At 53.5% G+C, this 17,966-nt stretch overlaps 3 protein-coding genes across 3 annotated transcripts; 2 read left to right on the top strand and 1 right to left on the bottom strand.

Moving 5' to 3' along the window:
* Positions 1-7,735: 7,735 nt before the first annotated feature.
* Positions 7,736-9,313, bottom strand: MFIFM68171_00101 (uncharacterized protein; the record flags this gene model as incomplete). Its single annotated transcript, XM_071055523.1, has 1 exon — positions 7,736-9,313. One exon carries the CDS (start codon positions 9,311-9,313, stop codon positions 7,736-7,738), a length of 1,578 nt encoding a protein of 525 aa, XP_070911624.1.
* Positions 9,314-10,530: 1,217 nt separating this feature from the next.
* On the top strand, positions 10,531-11,286 carry MFIFM68171_00100 (Class I glutamine amidotransferase-like protein; the record flags this gene model as incomplete). Its single annotated transcript, XM_071055522.1, has 2 exons — positions 10,531-11,101; positions 11,156-11,286. 2 exons carry the CDS (start codon positions 10,531-10,533, stop codon positions 11,284-11,286), a joined length of 702 nt encoding a protein of 233 aa, XP_070911623.1.
* A 3,261-nt stretch (positions 11,287-14,547) lies between these two features.
* MFIFM68171_00099 (Aminoglycoside phosphotransferase domain-containing protein) lies at positions 14,548-15,706 on the top strand (the record flags this gene model as incomplete). The annotated part of the gene is made up of 4 exons (XM_071055521.1): positions 14,548-14,871; positions 14,933-14,995; positions 15,058-15,578; positions 15,670-15,706. 4 exons carry the CDS (start codon positions 14,548-14,550, stop codon positions 15,704-15,706), a joined length of 945 nt encoding a protein of 314 aa, XP_070911622.1.
* Positions 15,707-17,966: the final 2,260 nt, after the last annotated feature.

The raw sequence follows: 17,966 nt of genomic DNA, 5'->3' as shown, positions 1-17,966 counted from the left end.
GGTACCAGACCTCATGGCTCGACGCTAGATGCCGCAAATCTTTTATTTTATTTTATTTATTTTTTTTCCTTTTTTTTTTTTTTTTTTTTTGGTTCTCTGTCCACACCCACCCACCCCCCTTTCACCTACCTACAATACACCTTTCATCACCAAAATTTCACAAAACAGGGGTCTATCACATCAACAGGAGGCGACATCATTCGCAACTCTTTCATGTCTCTGTTCCGTTCACTAACATTTGTACCTGTACACTACAAAAAAACCAAAAAAAAAAAACAAAATAAGGGGACTGCACCTCGGATCACAAAATACCCCAGGTTCTAAGAGCACGCGTGGGCCCATTATGTCACTATCAGCACAGTCTGGCGTCCCGGATAATTGCTTAAGGCGGGTGGGCGGCATGGGATAGTTCAAGATGAAGTTACGCAGCGCAATAATACCCACCCCCTTTGTTGTATCCACTAGCTTTCTTCGATAGAGACCGAGAATCACATTGAGTAGGCGTTTATAACATTGGCTCAATGTCTCACTGGTACTGGCACTAGGCAAAGAGTGCAAACACGGCGTTTCTTCAACCGTAACCCCAAAAAAGGCCGACATCGACGAGGCTGCTCTCTGTCCCGGCCGAGTCATGGGACATGGCCGAATGAGGGATGACTGGACTTCGGGCCGGTAAGTGTTTGGCGATGGTTCGAGTGATCGCCGAACCAGGGAGGCATTGTTGGTTTAGCTAGGATGTTCAGATTGCGCTAGTCCCTAATGACAGACTCCCTCGACCGCTCGACAATGGGATAACTGACAAGGGGGAGAAGTGACAAGGGCAGGGATAGGCGTGGGGAAGAGGTTGCAGGGGGCCGGGCTGGGCTGCATTTATGCGCTCTCGAACACTACTGAAGACGGTGCGACGGGCACACCAACCCCAGCATGGGGCCGACTATCCCTATACGATGTGCGCCCGTCCAGAAGCGGGGTTCATGGATGGTCAGATCCCTGCAGCCGTTTCTCGATCGAGGATGAGGCGTTGGGCCTCTTACCCTTCTCTTCTCAGAAGCCTCGGGCACAAAAGACACTCCCCAGTCCGGGAATCTGCAGATGACGCCCACAGCACAAGAGCAGAACCACTTGGATCCCTTTCCACTTTCGCAGCCCTATGAGTTGACTTTTAAGAAAATGCCTCGATAGCAATTCCCACCCTGCAATTGCCAAAAAAAAAAAGAAAGAAAAGAAAAAAAAAAAAAAAATCCGGGAAGTTTCCGCTATCTCTTCCTCAGCGCCGACTGGGCAATGGTCTAGTATTGCTGAGGCTCAAGAGCCAGGGGTCGCCGACTCGATCGGGCAGAAGCAGGGCAGTCAACGACCAGACACCCCGCCAAAAACGTACAGTATGTGCCGAGTAAAGGGACGCCTAGCGCAAGCCACCCCCCAGCAACAAGTTTGTTGGCGACGGCAACTACCGCTAGGCCCACCAACCTGACAGTTGGACGGCGCGGGCAGTCGGAGCTGGTCAAGTGGAGTACACCACTAGATGAGGACAAATGAGGTGGGAACGGATTGCCTCGGAGCTAACCTGACTGGACGCCACCACGGGTTGAGCAGTCTTTTTGTCCTGATCAACAAGAAATATGTTGACAGTGTCTCAGAAGTGTGTGCCCTTTTGTTTTTCTGCGGCCAATGTGTCGTGCTGATGTAGATGTCTCACGCAGCAACATCCCGGAACCTTGCCTTCCTAGCACCGAAGCGATATGTTCCACGTGTTTTGCTGGGAACACGATATGGGACCGCATTGTCTGAGTCAAAAAAAAAAAAAAAAAAAAACGATCTGAAACTCGCGTGCTGGATGACGACTTAGACACTTCAAATGTGTAAGTGAACAGGACGGGGGGGGGGGAGGAAAAGAAAAAGAAAAGAAAAGAATGAAAACGCTTGAGAGGTTAGGACCGCCTCATCATCAGCTCGGCACCTACCTTCCTGGTCCAGGTTTCCATGTATGACAATGGCGTCTACGTCGTACTACCTTACTGATCGGTGATCGCGATGGCGCGGAGGGCGAGACGCACCTGTCGTGTACACATAGCAGATGTTAACCTGTCCGTCGCCGTCCGCCGCTGCGGTGCCTTGTTCCGTGCAGACAAATCACGGCCGGTCCGTCCCATCCATAATCCACCCATCTCTGCCACACCTCCCACTCACACAGGGCAGCGCAGAACGTTACCCCAGTTTTTCAACCCCCCCCCCGGGGGGGTCCTGCCCTACCCTTCCCCCACATCACATTCACTCGCAGCGCGGCCCAAATCTCTGCTCGGCTGCCGGCAGCTTGCCCCGTGTAGTCTTCAGTTTCGATGCGACGCAGGGGGGAGGGGGGCTGGGGCATGTCCCTCTCGAGCAAACAGTCAACCCTCAATCTGTAATTTGTGTTTCTCCCCATTTCTACCTCGTGCAACATGGATTGTTTCGAGAAGCCCGGAGAGATGCATGCCCCCGGGCAGTTGCAGCAACAGATTCTTCAGGTTGATTACCAGCGGTGAGATGTGGTCGTCGACTGCAAGGCTGTGGTGACAAGGGCAAGTTGAGATCGGCCCTCACACTACTGTACACATCATTCCCAACCCCTAACCCCACCCCACCCCACCCCCTCCCCCCAAAAAATCATAAAAGTCTTTAGGGCATGTTGCCAGTTGCAGTTTGCAGCAGTGTCTCATGGCAGTGTGGTTGCCGAGATCTGATCGCTGATGGCATGTGCCGTCTTGGAAAGCCCGGAGAAAGAGACGGGCCTGCACGGCGCACCAGCACCAGGGTTTTCCGGCGCTTGTTGCTAGGATCGGTCCGGTTCGTTGCATTTCGCTGTCCCCAATGCGTGACGGCATGGCGCAAGCGCCCGCGGTTCCCTGTCGAATGGCAGCAGCCCCTTTCATCCGGGGTCAAGCGTTGCCTTTCCAATATCCCTTGTCTCCTCCAACGCCGTACGACACGGGCTGTTGGCAGTTCGTGCACCCGGATTTCCGGGACCCAGAGCGCAAGGTAAGGGTATGCGCGGTCCTCGCTAAACCCGCTGCTGACTACCGCGCATGTTCACACCCCGCCAAACCAGTGGCTTCCGTGCTGCATGCACCAGAGACAGCCAATAGGGTCGTCGCCGTTACATGGGATGAGTAGGGCAAGGGCCGTGCTAACTTTTCATAATAAACAGGTCCGATGCCGGCATCAGCAGGGCCGGCGTCGACGGCACCAGCGGTTCCCCGGCGTGGCTGCGGGCCTCAGTGCGTCCAAAGGCTGAGCTGTGGGGAAGAAGCCCGAGCCATCGCCGTCCGGCGATATTCATGTCGGTAATTGGCCCCATCGGCGGGGGCTCGGCTGTTCTCAGAGATTTGGATGAAATGATTAGGAGCCCGACGGCCGAACCCCAAGGACCTGGACCCCCAGGCTTTTCTCCTTGCTTGCTGCAGGAATCAGCCTATCGCCGGGACAATGGAGCAAACCGAATGCGCTGATAGAAAGCTTATTAGATCATCAACGATCAATCACCGGAATATACCGAAATGCAATGTTATGCCAGCGGTCGTCCCCGGCATCATTTCGGCGAGGCACTGCACCGCGGCCACCGTCCTTGCATTGCCCTTCGGGTTTTGGTTGGTCTACCGAACCCAGCGTCCGGGAAACTGGGTTGTCATTTCCGTCAAGAAGAGGAAGCGACATAAAGTTCTTCAGGCCTCCTCGTCTCTAGCCTGCCTGTGACGGTTGATTGTGCGCTGTGGGGTGAGGTGGGTCTCTCTAGAGTGAACGGCTTGCTGATTGGTTACCAGTCAGCTGGATCGTCAAGTATGTTGTTGACGTCGGGGTTCAATAGCCCGTGCGCACGGTTCGTTGGCCTCGCCGAATTCAACACGCTCAAAGGATCACCATCGAGGTGCTACCGGAATTACCGTCGCTCTGTCCAGAATAGTAGAAGTGGCTGAATAGATTGTTAGCAATTGAGATGGGCAATCTTCGTTGCATGGCACACAACCTTCCATCTCAATACCGCAAATCATCCCCAACAAGGCAAATATGGCTTTCATCACGGAAAAGGTCGGCCTAATTACACTCAGGATGGAGGGTCACACACCTTACTGTAAGTAAATGTGGTGTGCCCCGGAGCGCTTGGCGGCCCCTCACAGCCTGGCCGACTGAAGATAACCTTAATTCGGAATGTGGGAACCAGCCAAACGCATTAGCAAGCCACGTTGCGGAGGTCAGTTGAGTGCTGGTTCCGGGATGGGCGGAGACGGAGGGTCTGAGCCGTCCACCTCTCCGCCACTTTGATGCACCGCCACGAGGTAGCGGCTAAAACACCAGCTACAAAAGCCCGCCAACGAATCGAGTTTAGCGTCGGCCTACCCTGATTCTTGCACCCATGCTCACACCCGGTTTCCTCTCCCTATGCTGCTGCAGGTGACCGTCGTGCCGTGGAACGTCGCCTAGGTACGTAGGTAGGTTTGAGGAGGCGGAAGCCCAAGTTCAAGTTGGACAACATGCGAAACGCTGTAGGGTTAATGTGACGGATCCCGGGCGTGCATTGTCTGTCCTGTTAGCTGGTGGAATGTCGTGCTGCTACTCGATAACATCATTCGCAGTTATTCGTGAAACGTGAAACGGCGCGAAATGGTGTAGTTGTCGCGCAGCAACGACAGCGGGACCAATCGGCTCTACCCCACAATCTCATCACCTTGTGCATCTCCCTTTGACCCGCTTCTCGAGGTGATGCTGAAGCTGCACGATCCATAGCATGTCCCCTGCAGACCGCGACTTGACCTCCAAGGCTACAAGCCGTTCACTGCGGCCGCTCAGATGATCGGACGATGTTCCTCCCGTAAAGAGATGGCATCAAGGAGGTGATGATGCCTTGGAAGTTTGCGCATTGTTTACGGCCCGGGGGGACCAGGAGAGCTTCCAAATAATTGCAACACGACTGTCCATAGCTAGTCAAGGGTGACTTGGATATCGTTGATGGATATAATACTATTTGCGTGACCGAGGTCTTGGTTCCAAAGGGGGAGAGAGAAAGGGAAAAAAAAAAAAAAAAAAAAAAAAAAAAAAAGGAAACCGTTGCTTATACAACCCAACAACCCCATCTCAACCCTCTAACCAGTCCGAGGCGGGCCAGCATCATACACCCAACCAAAGGTTTCTTCATCGCAGCCGGCCGCGTGCGTTTGGCGTGCACATATCAGATTCCGCTCGACTCGAAACCCGGGACCGTGGACAGCTTCATCTTCACCCCATCCCTGGAAACGATGCAACACAGAAGCTGTGCGAGCCGAGCCAAGAGCCTTGCAGACGCCAGGAACTTTGCGTCTTTATTTCACCGCCGACGCTGAAAACATGGCGTTGCAGCACGGCAAATGCGGAAGTCCGTCCCCACCAGATGCTGCATTGGGCCTGCACACAGCACCCAGCCCACTTGTGAGACCGGCGAAAGAGGATTAGTGAACCAGCAGTGTGCGGAGTATATCTGCCGTGAGCCTTTTGCATTGCACCGACCGGATTGCGGGAAGCCGGGATCGCTGATCGCCCGGCGTATCCCGCCTGATCGAGATTGGATCGACCGCTAAACCGGGTTCGCGGCGTCTTGTGTCACAGCCTGCTGCTGGCTATAATACCTGGTGATTGAAATGCCATGCCACGTAAACAGCGGGTATCACGCTTGTCCCGCGCCTTGCGTGGGTAGCCAATTCTTAGTCCTAGCGCAGAATTACCTATTTTCCATCCAGCCAAGAGAGAAAGGACATCATGCCGACCGGACGGAATCCGAAATACGGGATTGACGACTGGGGCCGGAAAACGGGCGCCTGTTACTCTGATGCGGGCGGTTTTATGAGCGTTACAGGTAATGGACATGTCGGCCGAACTTTTCGGCCGACGTTCGGGCTGTAGGCCTCACTCCGACTTTGAGAGGCCCTACAAGCAACCCCTGTCCATCTCGTAGCCGCAATGCCACACCCGTCTCAGCAACCTGTAGATTGCTTGGGATGTCGTCCTATCACCTCGGCAGCCGGCGCCTTAGGGGTCATGGCTTAGCTGCATCCGGTGATCCGCCAGCAACAAGGCTAGCTCAGGGGCGAGGCTAGAGAGACCCTGGTGCAGTAGCACTATGCGAGCGTCCCTATCCGTATCCGTCTCGCTTTTGGCGCAGGAGTCTGTGGCGCGCATACCGAGCAGAACGAGCGACCTGTGATGCATTTGAAGCCGGCGAGAGCATGGGCGTGTCCCATCACAATTCAGTTTCGTTTCCGAAAACGACGATGGAGCACCTGCAAGTCACCGGCGATCAGTCAGATCATGGCCCAGTGAGAGTTGTTCTATGATGAATAGCCGCAGGTGATGAAGATTCTCCCCGGCATTATCATCAAGCCGGTCGATCAAGGAGGCCGGACAGCACAACAGCAGGCTGGCCCCTGCCACGCAGGAGTCCAGAGTTTGTGATTTCTACTTTCGGTGCAAACTGCATGTGGAAGTGACGACCCCATGTTCGCCATCGGGGTTCTGGACTCTGTTGGATGTCGAAGGAGCGTAGATGGTGCCCGGACGATCAAAAGAACTAACACGAACGCACGCAAGGGGCAGTCCAAACCACGGCGTCACAAGGAGCAACTTCGGCGTAACAAGGCTCCTGTTTCGGGTGGCTGCTATCGGTGTCCAACAGCCAAAAAGGTTAAGGACCGGTCCAGGTGAGACTTGAAGCCGGCGACAGAGGTCGGTCGCGGGGCGATCGGCCGAAAGCCAGGAGCTAGGTTGCCGCGCTTGTCGACAGGAATTGACTGCAGAAAATGGCCGCCCAAAGTCAATTTGTGAAAGCAATGAAATGTCTACCGCGCCCTAGCTCCGTTTGGTTGTTGATCAAGGCCTGAAAGTTAGGGTCATAATCAAACCTTGAGGCGTGAATTGAACCCCAATTGACACTCTAGAAGCGGCATAGTTCTTGTTCGAGATGGCTGTTAGCGGCTCGTCAGCCGTATGACAAGATGTACAAAGTTCCCGAACTACTCTGACGTTGATGCATCGTCCTGTTGCGGATTGGTGTATAGACAGAGGTAGGCAGCCCTGCTGCATGTCGTCGGACGTGCAGCAGTTCTGACCGTAGCCGGCGAGGTCCTCGTATGCTAGGTGGATGCAATATGTGATATCCAGAGCAAGATAAGTTCTCGTGACGCGCCGTATTCAGTTCCGCAGTATCTGGCCCCGCTTCACAAGCGTCCGGTTGCGAGCCCGCCGCCGCGCCCGCCCCGCAATACCTGGCCTCGCTTCTTATTGTTCCTAGACAGTCACGTAAACTAGGCATTGGCCACACGGGGTTCTGTCCTCCTTGTTGTTTCAGGGAAGGGTGACCAGTGGCGTTTGGGAAACGCATGGTACTTGAGGTACGGGTGCACAAACCCAGAGATAACCGGGGATGGGTACATACGGTACCACGCGGACGCACCGGGCATGTATCCGCTGGGTACGAAAGTACGGTGCCTTCTAAACTTAAGAAGCGTCAGGGGTTGACGAGGCACCGCCAGCTGAGCTGCATGAAAGGCCCGGGAGACGACTTTAGCAGCAGTGATGACAATCAGGATCACTTAGCGCATGGGCGTGGTTCCGCATATGATAGGCGGGCGTTTGTCGTTGTGCACTTCGAGGTCAGGATGAGAAACAAGAGCTGGTGCAGGAAGATCCGTAAATACCGCAAAGAGTGCTTAAGGGCTTGGCTATCGAATCATCAGAACTTCCGTTTCTTCTTTGCAGGGCCTGCTGCTGCACGTTTCTCCAGATCTTTCTGGAGCTCTGCCCGCTTTCGGTCGGCTCGTTCCAGCGACGTCTCCCGTACCGGTTCCTTCTTGTGATCAGTCGCTGGTGTCTTGCTTCTCCCCCTACTATCTTCGCTAGCACTCGTCGCCTGTGTCTCGGGAACGGGGCTCGCCGTTTTCTTGCCTATCACCCCGAGCTTCTGCCTCCTTGGTAGTGGGTCGGATTCGTCCCTTGGAACTGCTGGGGATGACGAACGTGCCGACACGGTAGTAGTGGTATCCTCTTTCGCTTTACCGCCGATTCGGCCTAATCCTGATCGTCTCGGCGCCTGCTTTGAGGGCGATAGGGGAGGGGCACCCGTCACGACATCTTCATCGGGCTCAGAAGCCGTTTCAGAATGGGAATCGGTGGCGGGAACTTTTGCCGTGACTGCCCTGTGCGGCTTGCTCATGGGTGGTGGAGAGGGAGATGACTTTGAATGCCTGCTTGGCGCCCTACCTACTGCGATGTGCCTTGCCGGAGAAGGCGAAGGAGCTGAAGCTTCGACGGCGTCTTCGCCGTCCGACGTCTCATCATTGTCAGCTGCCATGGGCGGCGTCGGATTGCCGCGCTTCCGGACAGACCGCAGACTTGGCGGGGTGCTCTGAATTTGGAAGTCATCTTCAGTGTCCCTTGCCTCGGAGTCCTGTGGGAGTGGCGGGGGTCCCGTTTCCCTAGTCCCCAAACGTTGGGAGAGAACGACATTTTTCCCTTTGCCGAGTTTAGTCCACCAATCGTTCAGGGTGGTTGACGCCTCCAACTCCAGGCTCGACGTATATCGCAACCCCGGGGGGCCGAAGACAACATCCAGGAGTGCAGAGACATCCGAGGATTGGGCAACCGGACGGAGATCAGCCGCTTTGTTCCTGAACTCGACCTCGGAGAAAGGAGCAAGACCGTTCACCTTCCCTTCCGCGGCGACCCTGCTGACATTACGCTTCCCTGAGAGCGAACTGAAGATGTGTTCCAGCCCTGTTCCAGCCGCCTCAAGCTTGTCGGTCAATCTAGTAATGACGCTATCCTTGTCCCGCAGCGCTGCAATCAGCTCAGCAACCTCCCGCTCCCGTGCTTCGTGTGCCTGGATCAGTGGAAGGACGAGCTCGGTCGCCACAATCGATTGCGGACACTTCTTCAAGTGCATCGGCCACTTGAAAGGCTTCAACGGCTTGGGAAGTACGCAAGTGACGTTAACCACGAGCGAGTCCCCGTCGTCTCCCCTAGCCAGGGTAAGGGACGTATTGGCATGTTCGGGGTCGCTGGTATCGAAGGAGGCCCGAAGAATCTCGAGCATCCTTCGAATCTGGTCTGGTCCGTCGCTCGGGTCAATGCTCGTGTCCTCGACCAGCCCTCGCTTGATGATTGGCTTCCTATCCATGCTTTCAACCCATACGTTGGACAGGTCAGTCAGGTGCACACTGTACGAGTCGGCGGTGAAAGCAGTCGAGACTAGAAGGTCGGGGATGCCGGGAGCAGCGGCTGGCAGCAGCCGCCAAGATGGATGGCCGGACATTGCTATAACTGATGGCTTCAAACAAGTAACCGGTATGCTGTGATGATGCACAATTGTCGCGTGAACTGCAGCGTAGCCCTACGCGGCTTCGATGTGGGAAATCTGAAGGCACACACACGTCGCCCGCGAGCTGTTGCTGCCTTGAGCGACAAGGTATGCCAACGACACAGAGTAATAACACCACTCTTCAAAAAGAACAACCTAGGAACAGCAAAATAAATAAATAACACAGTTTGTCTTTGCCCGTCGCGCAGGTGTTGCAGAAACGCTCGGAGCCGGGACCGTCCCAGGACTGCGGCTCGGCGTGGCGAGGTCGGGTTTGGGATACTGGGGGTGTGGATCTGGCGATGGCGGGGCAGGTCGTTGAGGCTGACGCACGAGCCTTCAATGCCCCTCACCCCAGGCTACACCTAGGTCACCAGGCCTCAGGGTTTGGGGGTAAATTGAGGAGTGGACATGCTCAATCTAACGACAGGGTTTAAATCACAACACTACCTACGATTGCTACGGGGATGACGGATACCGCCATCGCCGGTAATTTGCAGCTACAAGCTAGTACGTGATTTTTGGGGAGCATAGATGGCGAAGAGATGGTCGAATTGTCACCATTCGATTGGGTTCGGCAGTTTAAAGGGTTCCCCGTTTCTGCCTTACCATGCAGGAATCGCTCACACACACGGCGAGAAGTGATGGGTAACTTGACATCTCCATGCTTCTAAACTTATTTCCGCAACACCCGGAGAATATGTCCTATTATCTTAGTTTACCTAGCAGAAAAGGGAATGGATGATGGAAATACCTCTTGAACCTGCCTTTTCCCCGTAGCGGCGAAATAGTGCAGCGCCGTGTCCCTGTGACATGCATCAACGATAAGCTCCGATGGCCCTCGGACCCAGCATCGACCATGAGACGGCTCCGAGAGCGAAGCCAATTAAATCCAAAGCCATCAGCCGAAAGGTATCGGAGCATTCGGTAACCGGACTACGCACCGGTTTCTTGAATGACCCGAGAGTGGATCTGACGCGGTTGTCAGAGCTAATCGGAGTTGCTGTCAGATGGTCTCGTACTTCTCGAGACACATGGTCACGGATCATTGATTGAGGTATAAAAGTGGCCATCCTCCGGTCCCTGAGGAGAGAGTACTCAGACCCAAACTCCTCTTCCTCAAACGCCAGAGTAGAGCAATTGACACAACGGGCCAAGATCCATCAAACGACATGGCCAATACCCCATCCCCAAAGAAGCTCCGCATCGGCGTGATGCTCGAAGAGGTGCAGCTCTCTGATGTGGTCGGCATGGATATCTTCGGCAATCTCTCCAGGGAGTATGTAGACGAACTCAAGCATCTCGTTCCGGAGTGTGCCAGGTTCGAAACGTACTCCGTCGACATAGAGTTCCTCTACCTGGCCACGACTCTTGACCCCGTTCGCGTTACGCCCGGCATGCGCATCGTGCCGACGGTCACGTACGACGACTGCCCTCGCGACCTTGACATCGTCATCATCGGCGGCCCGAGGCTGACTCACCGACCCCCGCAGGCCGACAAGTTCATGAAGGAAGCATGGACCAAGACTCGCGTCTGGTTGACCACGTGTGTCGGTAGCATGTGGCTGGCCAGCTCGGGCGTGCTCGAGGGCAAGAAGTGCACTACCAACAGGGAGCTAATGCAGGCAGCTAAGAAGATGCATCCCGGCGTTGAGTGGCTTGATCAGCGATGGGTCATCGAGGACAAGCCCTACGACGGCGTCGGGAAGGGGGAGCTCTGGACTGGAGGCGGAGCCGGCGCCGGTATGTGCACTTTGCCTGGAGGAATGACCCCGAAGATAAGCTAACCCACCTCAGGCCTTCACATGATCATCAACTACTGCCTCAAGAACTTTGACTCAGAGTTTGTCAACACTGTGGCACTGAAACCCCTCGAGTTCCGTCTCGATGGCAACGCCGGACAGTTTTATCTGCCCGAAAGTCAGTGAAGGTCGGTTGGACGGGAACCAGGAATTGGATGACTTTCCTGTGCCAGTCTTGGGCTGTTGTCCATGGATCTTACCTGGCATTCCTTCGCTGGTGTCGTTAAACGGTTGGCGGTTGTCATGGTTCGGAGACCGGTGTTGGAAGCGGTGATCCAAAGCTAGTAGGCGCCGAAAATATAAGTTGAAGACGAGCTCCCGTAGCGTATAGAGCGTAGGGCACAACAATCAAGATCAAGCTCCCCTTCAATGGTTAGCATTAGTGAGCGCGTCTTCTGGTGCCGTCATTTTGGAGTTCTAGGAACCATCTTGCCAGGACCGTAGCCGTATTTGGTCAGCAACCATAATGGAAATAGCGACGACGAGCAATAACGACGAAACATAAAATAACGATGATATCACTTGTAGGAGTGGATTGGGCGGGACGGAAGAGAGATGCGGAAGGCGAAAGCGAAGAAGAGCTGTACGCTTCCAAGAGAAGCCCGGAGCCATGTAATCTATGGCCTCTAGGTAAAACGTACGTAACGTGATTGATCAGAACAAGCTCGATAAGGAAGAAGTACGGGAACTAGAAGAAATTGAAGAGAAGCCCCGCACTATATCCGAAGAAAAATCGCCCCTGTTTCTATCCATACATTGCCCAACCAAAAACAGATCATCTCCATCTCATCTCCACCTCAGACACCCAACTTCACAATGCTCTATATATCTGGTTAGCCGGGCGTTCTGAACAGATCAAAAGACAAATACACCAATAAATAAACGTGCGGGAAGATACCTCAACAAGAACTGCGTGACAAACGCATATCATCTCCGACGCTAACCTAAAGCCACCCTCGCGGTGCTTTGCGAATAGAGAAATGAAAATGATGTTCAGGCTTGTAAAGAGAATGATGGTCAGGTTTGGAATGGGAACCCTTCGTCCACTGAAGGGGGCTATAGAAATCATATTAGGTGGGACAAGAAGAATTTGGAGTATGTGAAGGATGAAGACGCCACAAGCTGTGAGGCTGGACGCCACAACCTCGTTGATACCGCGAGGATAGTCGACGATGTAGTCCCTCAGGAATACAAACATGATCAAAGCAACAGCGGTCGCGCAGAAGATAATGCTGAGCACTCATACGAAGGGTGGGTAGGTCCGGAGGAGTCGACGGAGCCCTGAAACTGGCTCGTCGAAAGCATCCTCGAGAGGCCGCAGACGCTAATTCTTTAGACTGAAGAAGAGAGGTCGAAGCTCCGGTTTCGGATGGACACGAACGAGCGGAAGCACGTCGCGGTCGTTGTCGACTTCGGATTGAAGGGAGTCATGATAGTGAATAGGGGTATGTTGAAAACCGGAGGAACCAGTAGCAAATATTTGTATTTCACTACGAAGGATTGTGTGATGGCGGGGAAACCGGATGTTCGTTTCATCCATCAAGGGTGATTCCGTTGCGCTTTTGAAGCCATATCCGGAAATCTCGAACAGAACCTGGTCGCAGCCACTTGATCACGAGCTCCCCAAATGCGTTCGGCCAGACCACGCCGTCCCCATCTCTACTACCCCGCCACCATTGCGTAGCAACTTGCAAATCCTCCAGATTCTCTAGATTTTCCAGATTCTCCACAGGGACTTTATAGAAGAAGCCATAAGACTTGAACGTTCGCAAATGGTCCAGAATTGCACCCAGTGGCACTGACCGATGTATGTTGACTTGTCCTGTCAACAGCAGTTGTCTCTCCTCGGCCAACTTGGCGTAACTTGAAACATAATACCAACCAAGACAGCGAAACATATCGGACATTTATATTGCCGAACTCTTCCGGAGTAAATATGATCCTTTCAGGGAAATGCTCCCGCACATATGCAAAGAAGTCCTCAAGGCAGTAATAAGAAAAGGCCGGTTCGGTGAGAGTCAAGTCATGTGTTGCTTGCTGGAGGGGAGGTTTGGAGCCGGCTGAAGAGTAGAACCAGGTCGTCCCGGCAGGATTCCGTGGACTTCAGAATGTGGAAACCGGGACTCGGTGCCGAACGGTTGGGATGTCGGAACAAGACTAAGACTCCGTCGACTAGGTTGCTCAGCAGTGGTTCGAGAGCCTGGCGGATTAGCGTGGTTGGTCAACACCGACAGGGCGGGTACATCTAGTACATTGTATTAGCTGGCGGAATCGAGCTATACCAAGTAGACATACTCTGATAAATACCTGTTCTGTCACCGGCAACAATCTGTCTATTTTCCGGTGACCCCTCGTGAGCACTAGACGCCAAACGGCGCCCCCCGCCCGCCTGAATAACGAACGCCGAAGCGGCTTCATGGGCAGTTCGCGGATTGGGGGCCTGGGAACCAGTGTCGGGCGACTGGATGCCAGGGCATCCGGACCGAGGCTTGTGAAAACGAGCTCTGGCCCGGTGGGGGGGGGGGGTCGTTGTAGGCGGCTGCGGGGCGTTTGCTGCGGTACTCTCACCGGACACGGCATAAGAGGCAGAGGGACGTTGAACGGCTAGGGTATTGTTAATGCATGCGGAAGGGTATACTGGAAAGCGTACCGTTGCGGAACCTCTGATACGTCTCGCTGCTGCTTTTGAGACCAAGCAAGACGTCCCGGAGCTGTTGGTCGTTGTACCAACATGCCGACCGGGCAAGATTCCTGGCCCTTGCACAAAGCGCCTCGATGGTGTGTACAGAGCAGTTGCGGATAGGTTTTAGCCGGAAGAAGACTCCGAGAGCGGTGAGCGTTGGCCAGTCTAGCTCTCTGAAGAAACCTCGTTTCGGTGTGTCTACCTGGTCTTCCGTGTCCTCGAAGACATATGTAAGGAAGGTACGGACTCTCACAATGTCCCACGGCTGAAGCGGTGAATTTGCCGAGTGGTCCGTGAGTACGCTGTTGATAAGCTTCTCAGTTAAGGTACTGCATTTGTCAGCGTCTTGTGTCTCCATGTGAGGCTCTTCTGCTTGGGCGTAAATTGGGATGTAGGACCGTAATGGGAGCGGTGGAGCAAGAACCGGGTAGTGGCTCAAAATGAAATGGTCGGCGGAAGAATCAGAGCGGTGGGGAAATCTGTGTCGGTGGACCAAAGATTAGTGGTGTGGTTCCAATAGTAGTAAATCTGTACTGCGCAGCCACCGGGTACCCGTCCGAGAACTGGGGTACAGTACCCATGCAGCGTCCTGCGTCCAAAGTCAACACCCGAACCCCTCTCGTCGCGCGCCAATATTATGCGTCGCATACCCCCCGCCCGGGCATACTGCCATCATCGTAACCAGGCGCGCCTGGTCCTGACCGATGCCAGCCACCATTCGGCTAGACCGCCGGGGACCCATCACTTATTCGTCGGCCCTTAGGAAAAACGCGGACGTTATTACCCAGGCAACGCATTTGGCAGCTGCGGAGGAGCTCTGCCGCGTGCTCTGGGACAGCAGAGAGACGATCGAGTCTCTTGTTAGGCGCCATCTACGGCTTGGCGATAGTGATTCTTGCACTGTTGCACCATGCGATCGATGGATCCGAGGTGGCTTCAACATCTGTGTGCCGGTCGAGACGCGGTCGAGAGGCGCCTACAATGTTCGTATTTCGCTGGCCCATGCCGCAAAAGCTCGCAGAAGCCAGGTACCCGGACACAGTGGATGAGAAGCTCAGCTGCGAGGTAGGGACGTACGCCTGGATGTAGGACTGGTGCCCCGATGTCCGTATACCGCACCTATACGGCTTCGGCTTCTCTGACCATCGGCATGTAGCTCGCCTGGACTTCGCGTCGCCAGCATCGTCTTCCGCGCTGACCTTGTCTTCTGATAGTTCACACATGAGCGACAAATGCCGTTTTATTTCCGCTTCTGGAGCGCAATCCGACGTTACCTCCGCGGCCTCCTCGGGTACCAGACCCTCTCATACTACGTCGCCCACTCCACCAGCCTGCACCTTCCTGCCGCATATATGCTGTTCGAGTACGTTGGCCTGGATACGGGGCGTATGCTTTCTGATACATGGAAGGAGCACCAGGGTGACGAGACCAAGCGGCGAACGCTCTTCCGTGGCTTAGCCCGTATAATCCTTTCCCTAGCCCGCGTCCCGCAGCCTCGGATAGGTTCGTTTCGGTTCAACGCCGATAGCACGGTGACACTAACCAACCGGCCGCTACCCTGCTGCGTCGCTATCCTGGAGAACGGCGGCGCGCCGAGGACGATACCGAGTGACGAAACGTATAGTTGCCCTGAGCCGTTTATCACAGATATGCTCGCGCTCCACGACGGGAACTTCCTCGCCCAGCGGAATGCCATCTTCGGTGCCGCTGACTGCCGTGGCCAGATGGCTGCCAAGTATCTGCTTAGGAACAGTCTCGCATTTCTATATTTCCAGGGAGCGTCGTGCCGGCCCCTTCCATCTCTAGCTCACCGACCTCCACGCAAGCAACATCTTGGTCGACGACGACATTGTAGGCACTTAGGTACCGGAGAACGAGCTTTTTAGCTTCACCGAATACCATCCCCTGAAGCGTCTAACCTTAGAGCAAGTTACATTGCCAAGCGGTTTCTAGAAGTCTTTATTTAGTCCAGTATACGAGCTGAAACCGCGGCCTAATATTGTCTGCTAGGGTATTCTGCATAGCAGAGACTCATAGAGGTGGCCTATAGAGAACTTTAAGTCGCAGCGCCTTCTAATTGGTTCCTTATATACACCACGTTTCTATAGCCTTTCTCGGATCCAAATAACGATATCCCTATATTTTGCCTTTTACCTTAGTATCGGTAGGATCCTATCGGTAATCTCATAGATACCTACAGTAGTTTAGAAGTATTTGCCTGTTTGTTAGTAGGATTATCTTTAACCTGGCTTTCGACTATAGAGAATAAACTATAGTATTACTACTTATAATGTAGGTGTATAGCAAAAGCTCCAGGATAGCGAAATGATACCCGTATCTGAGGACGGGGGGATGGACAGACATCACGTGTTGTAAAATATGTAGATTAGATAGTCTGTTGAGGAAGGATCGCCCTGCGATTCGTGCGCTCAGCCCACTTCACCGATTGTGGGTAATTTCCAATGGGCATTTAAGTGCCTAGAGACGAGCCACCTTCTCTTCCTCAACACCACAATTCTCACATCAACAACTCTTCTACTACTTGCTTGGCTTTGCTTGCCTTCCACGCGGAATTCGTGTGTCAAATGATAGCTACGACTTCAAAGTCGTGATCTATCGCTTCTTTTTCATCGAGATCGTCGCCGTTGCGATTCAATCGACAACGGCGATCAAGCTCAGTGGGCGTTGATTGACGCGTCACAGGCGAACTGGGTAGCCAGCAACGCGACAACCACCTTACAACTATCACAATCGCACTCAATTAGATCGTTGGCGAACTTGGGTAGCTACTGTCAGAAGCACGGCACCTCTGAATCGTGGGGAGATGACAGTTGAGGATCTTGTGTGTCTTGTGTTGATTGTATGTATATCCACTCTATCTCTGTTGGGGAGCTTGCTCCTTTTATAGACGAGATACACGTATAGGATAACGTCTATACAGTGGCACAGTCAGCTGCCAGCCTGCCTTAGCTGACTAGAGTACATGGGTTTGGCTCCCGCACTAGATCCTGTGATCTTGATCCTTTAGCACCTGATCCTTTTGACACACCCCTCAGATTCAATCTATCAAGAGCTTGAATCTAGACTTCTCTTTTGCAGACTAGGTATCTGCGTCAGTCCTAGCTGCTTGATGAACCTTTGGTATAAGGGGTAGTTAAGAGCTTTAGTTAACCCGTCTGCTATTATCTTAGCTGAGGGTGTATATTCCACCTTGATCTTCTTACTTGCAACTTCTTGGCGCAACCAGTGGTTGTAAATATCTACGTGCCGTAGTCGGGTCTGGAAGGTAGCCACTTTAGCCGTGACAAGTCGTATAGTTTGCTGATTGTTACCTTGAATCTTGATATAGTGGTCATTCAGTTTGACTGACAGTTCGGCCAATAGTCAGCTTACAAAGAGAGATTCTTTGGCGGCTTGTGCCAAGGCTAGTAATTCAGCCTCTGTAGTAGATATGGTAACGGTTTCTTGCTTGTTAACCCTCCAACCTATAAGCCTACCAAACAACTTTATGTCAAAAGGGTCAGGTGCCAGTCCAAAGGATCAGGATCACAGGATCTAGTGCAGGAGCCAAATCCATGTACTCTAGTCAGCTAAGGCAGGCTAGCAGCTGACTGTGCCACTGTACAGACGTTATCCTGTACGGGTATCTCGTCTATAAAAGGAGCAAGCTATCCAGCAGAGATAGAGTGGATATACATACAATCAACACAAGACACACAAGATCCTCAACTGTCATCTCCCCACGATTCAGAGGTGCCGTGCTTCCGACAGTAACTTCAATGGTTAAAAGCCCTCTTGCATACTTGGAAATAACTGAATGGTTGATTGCATCGCTGAGCAGAGGACCAAAAAATGATGGTGGAAAATCCTTAGAATGTTCATGCTCAATGACGTTAGCCAGTCGGAGGTCATGAGGCTATCCTTGCAAGGGTGGCGCGCTCAAGTCTCCGACGCCGAAATCGGGTGGGGTTGCGGTGCTTGACACCTTCCGGGCCAGGCCGTGCCCGTGACTTTGGCGGCACTCGCGGCAGCGCTTCTAACGTGATGGCAAGAAGGTAAGGTAGACTTTTCAGCCCAGACACTTTGCAGGATTTCAACGTCTCCTGGTTCGAAGCGAACACAA

This window comes from Madurella fahalii, assembly GCF_045866475.1.
Source record: "Madurella fahalii IFM 68171 DNA, scaffold_1, whole genome shotgun sequence".
Lineage (NCBI taxonomy): Eukaryota > Fungi > Ascomycota > Sordariomycetes > Sordariales > Madurella > Madurella fahalii.
Note: the sequence above shows the minus strand (reverse complement) of the source record. Positions and strands in the feature narration are given on the sequence as shown.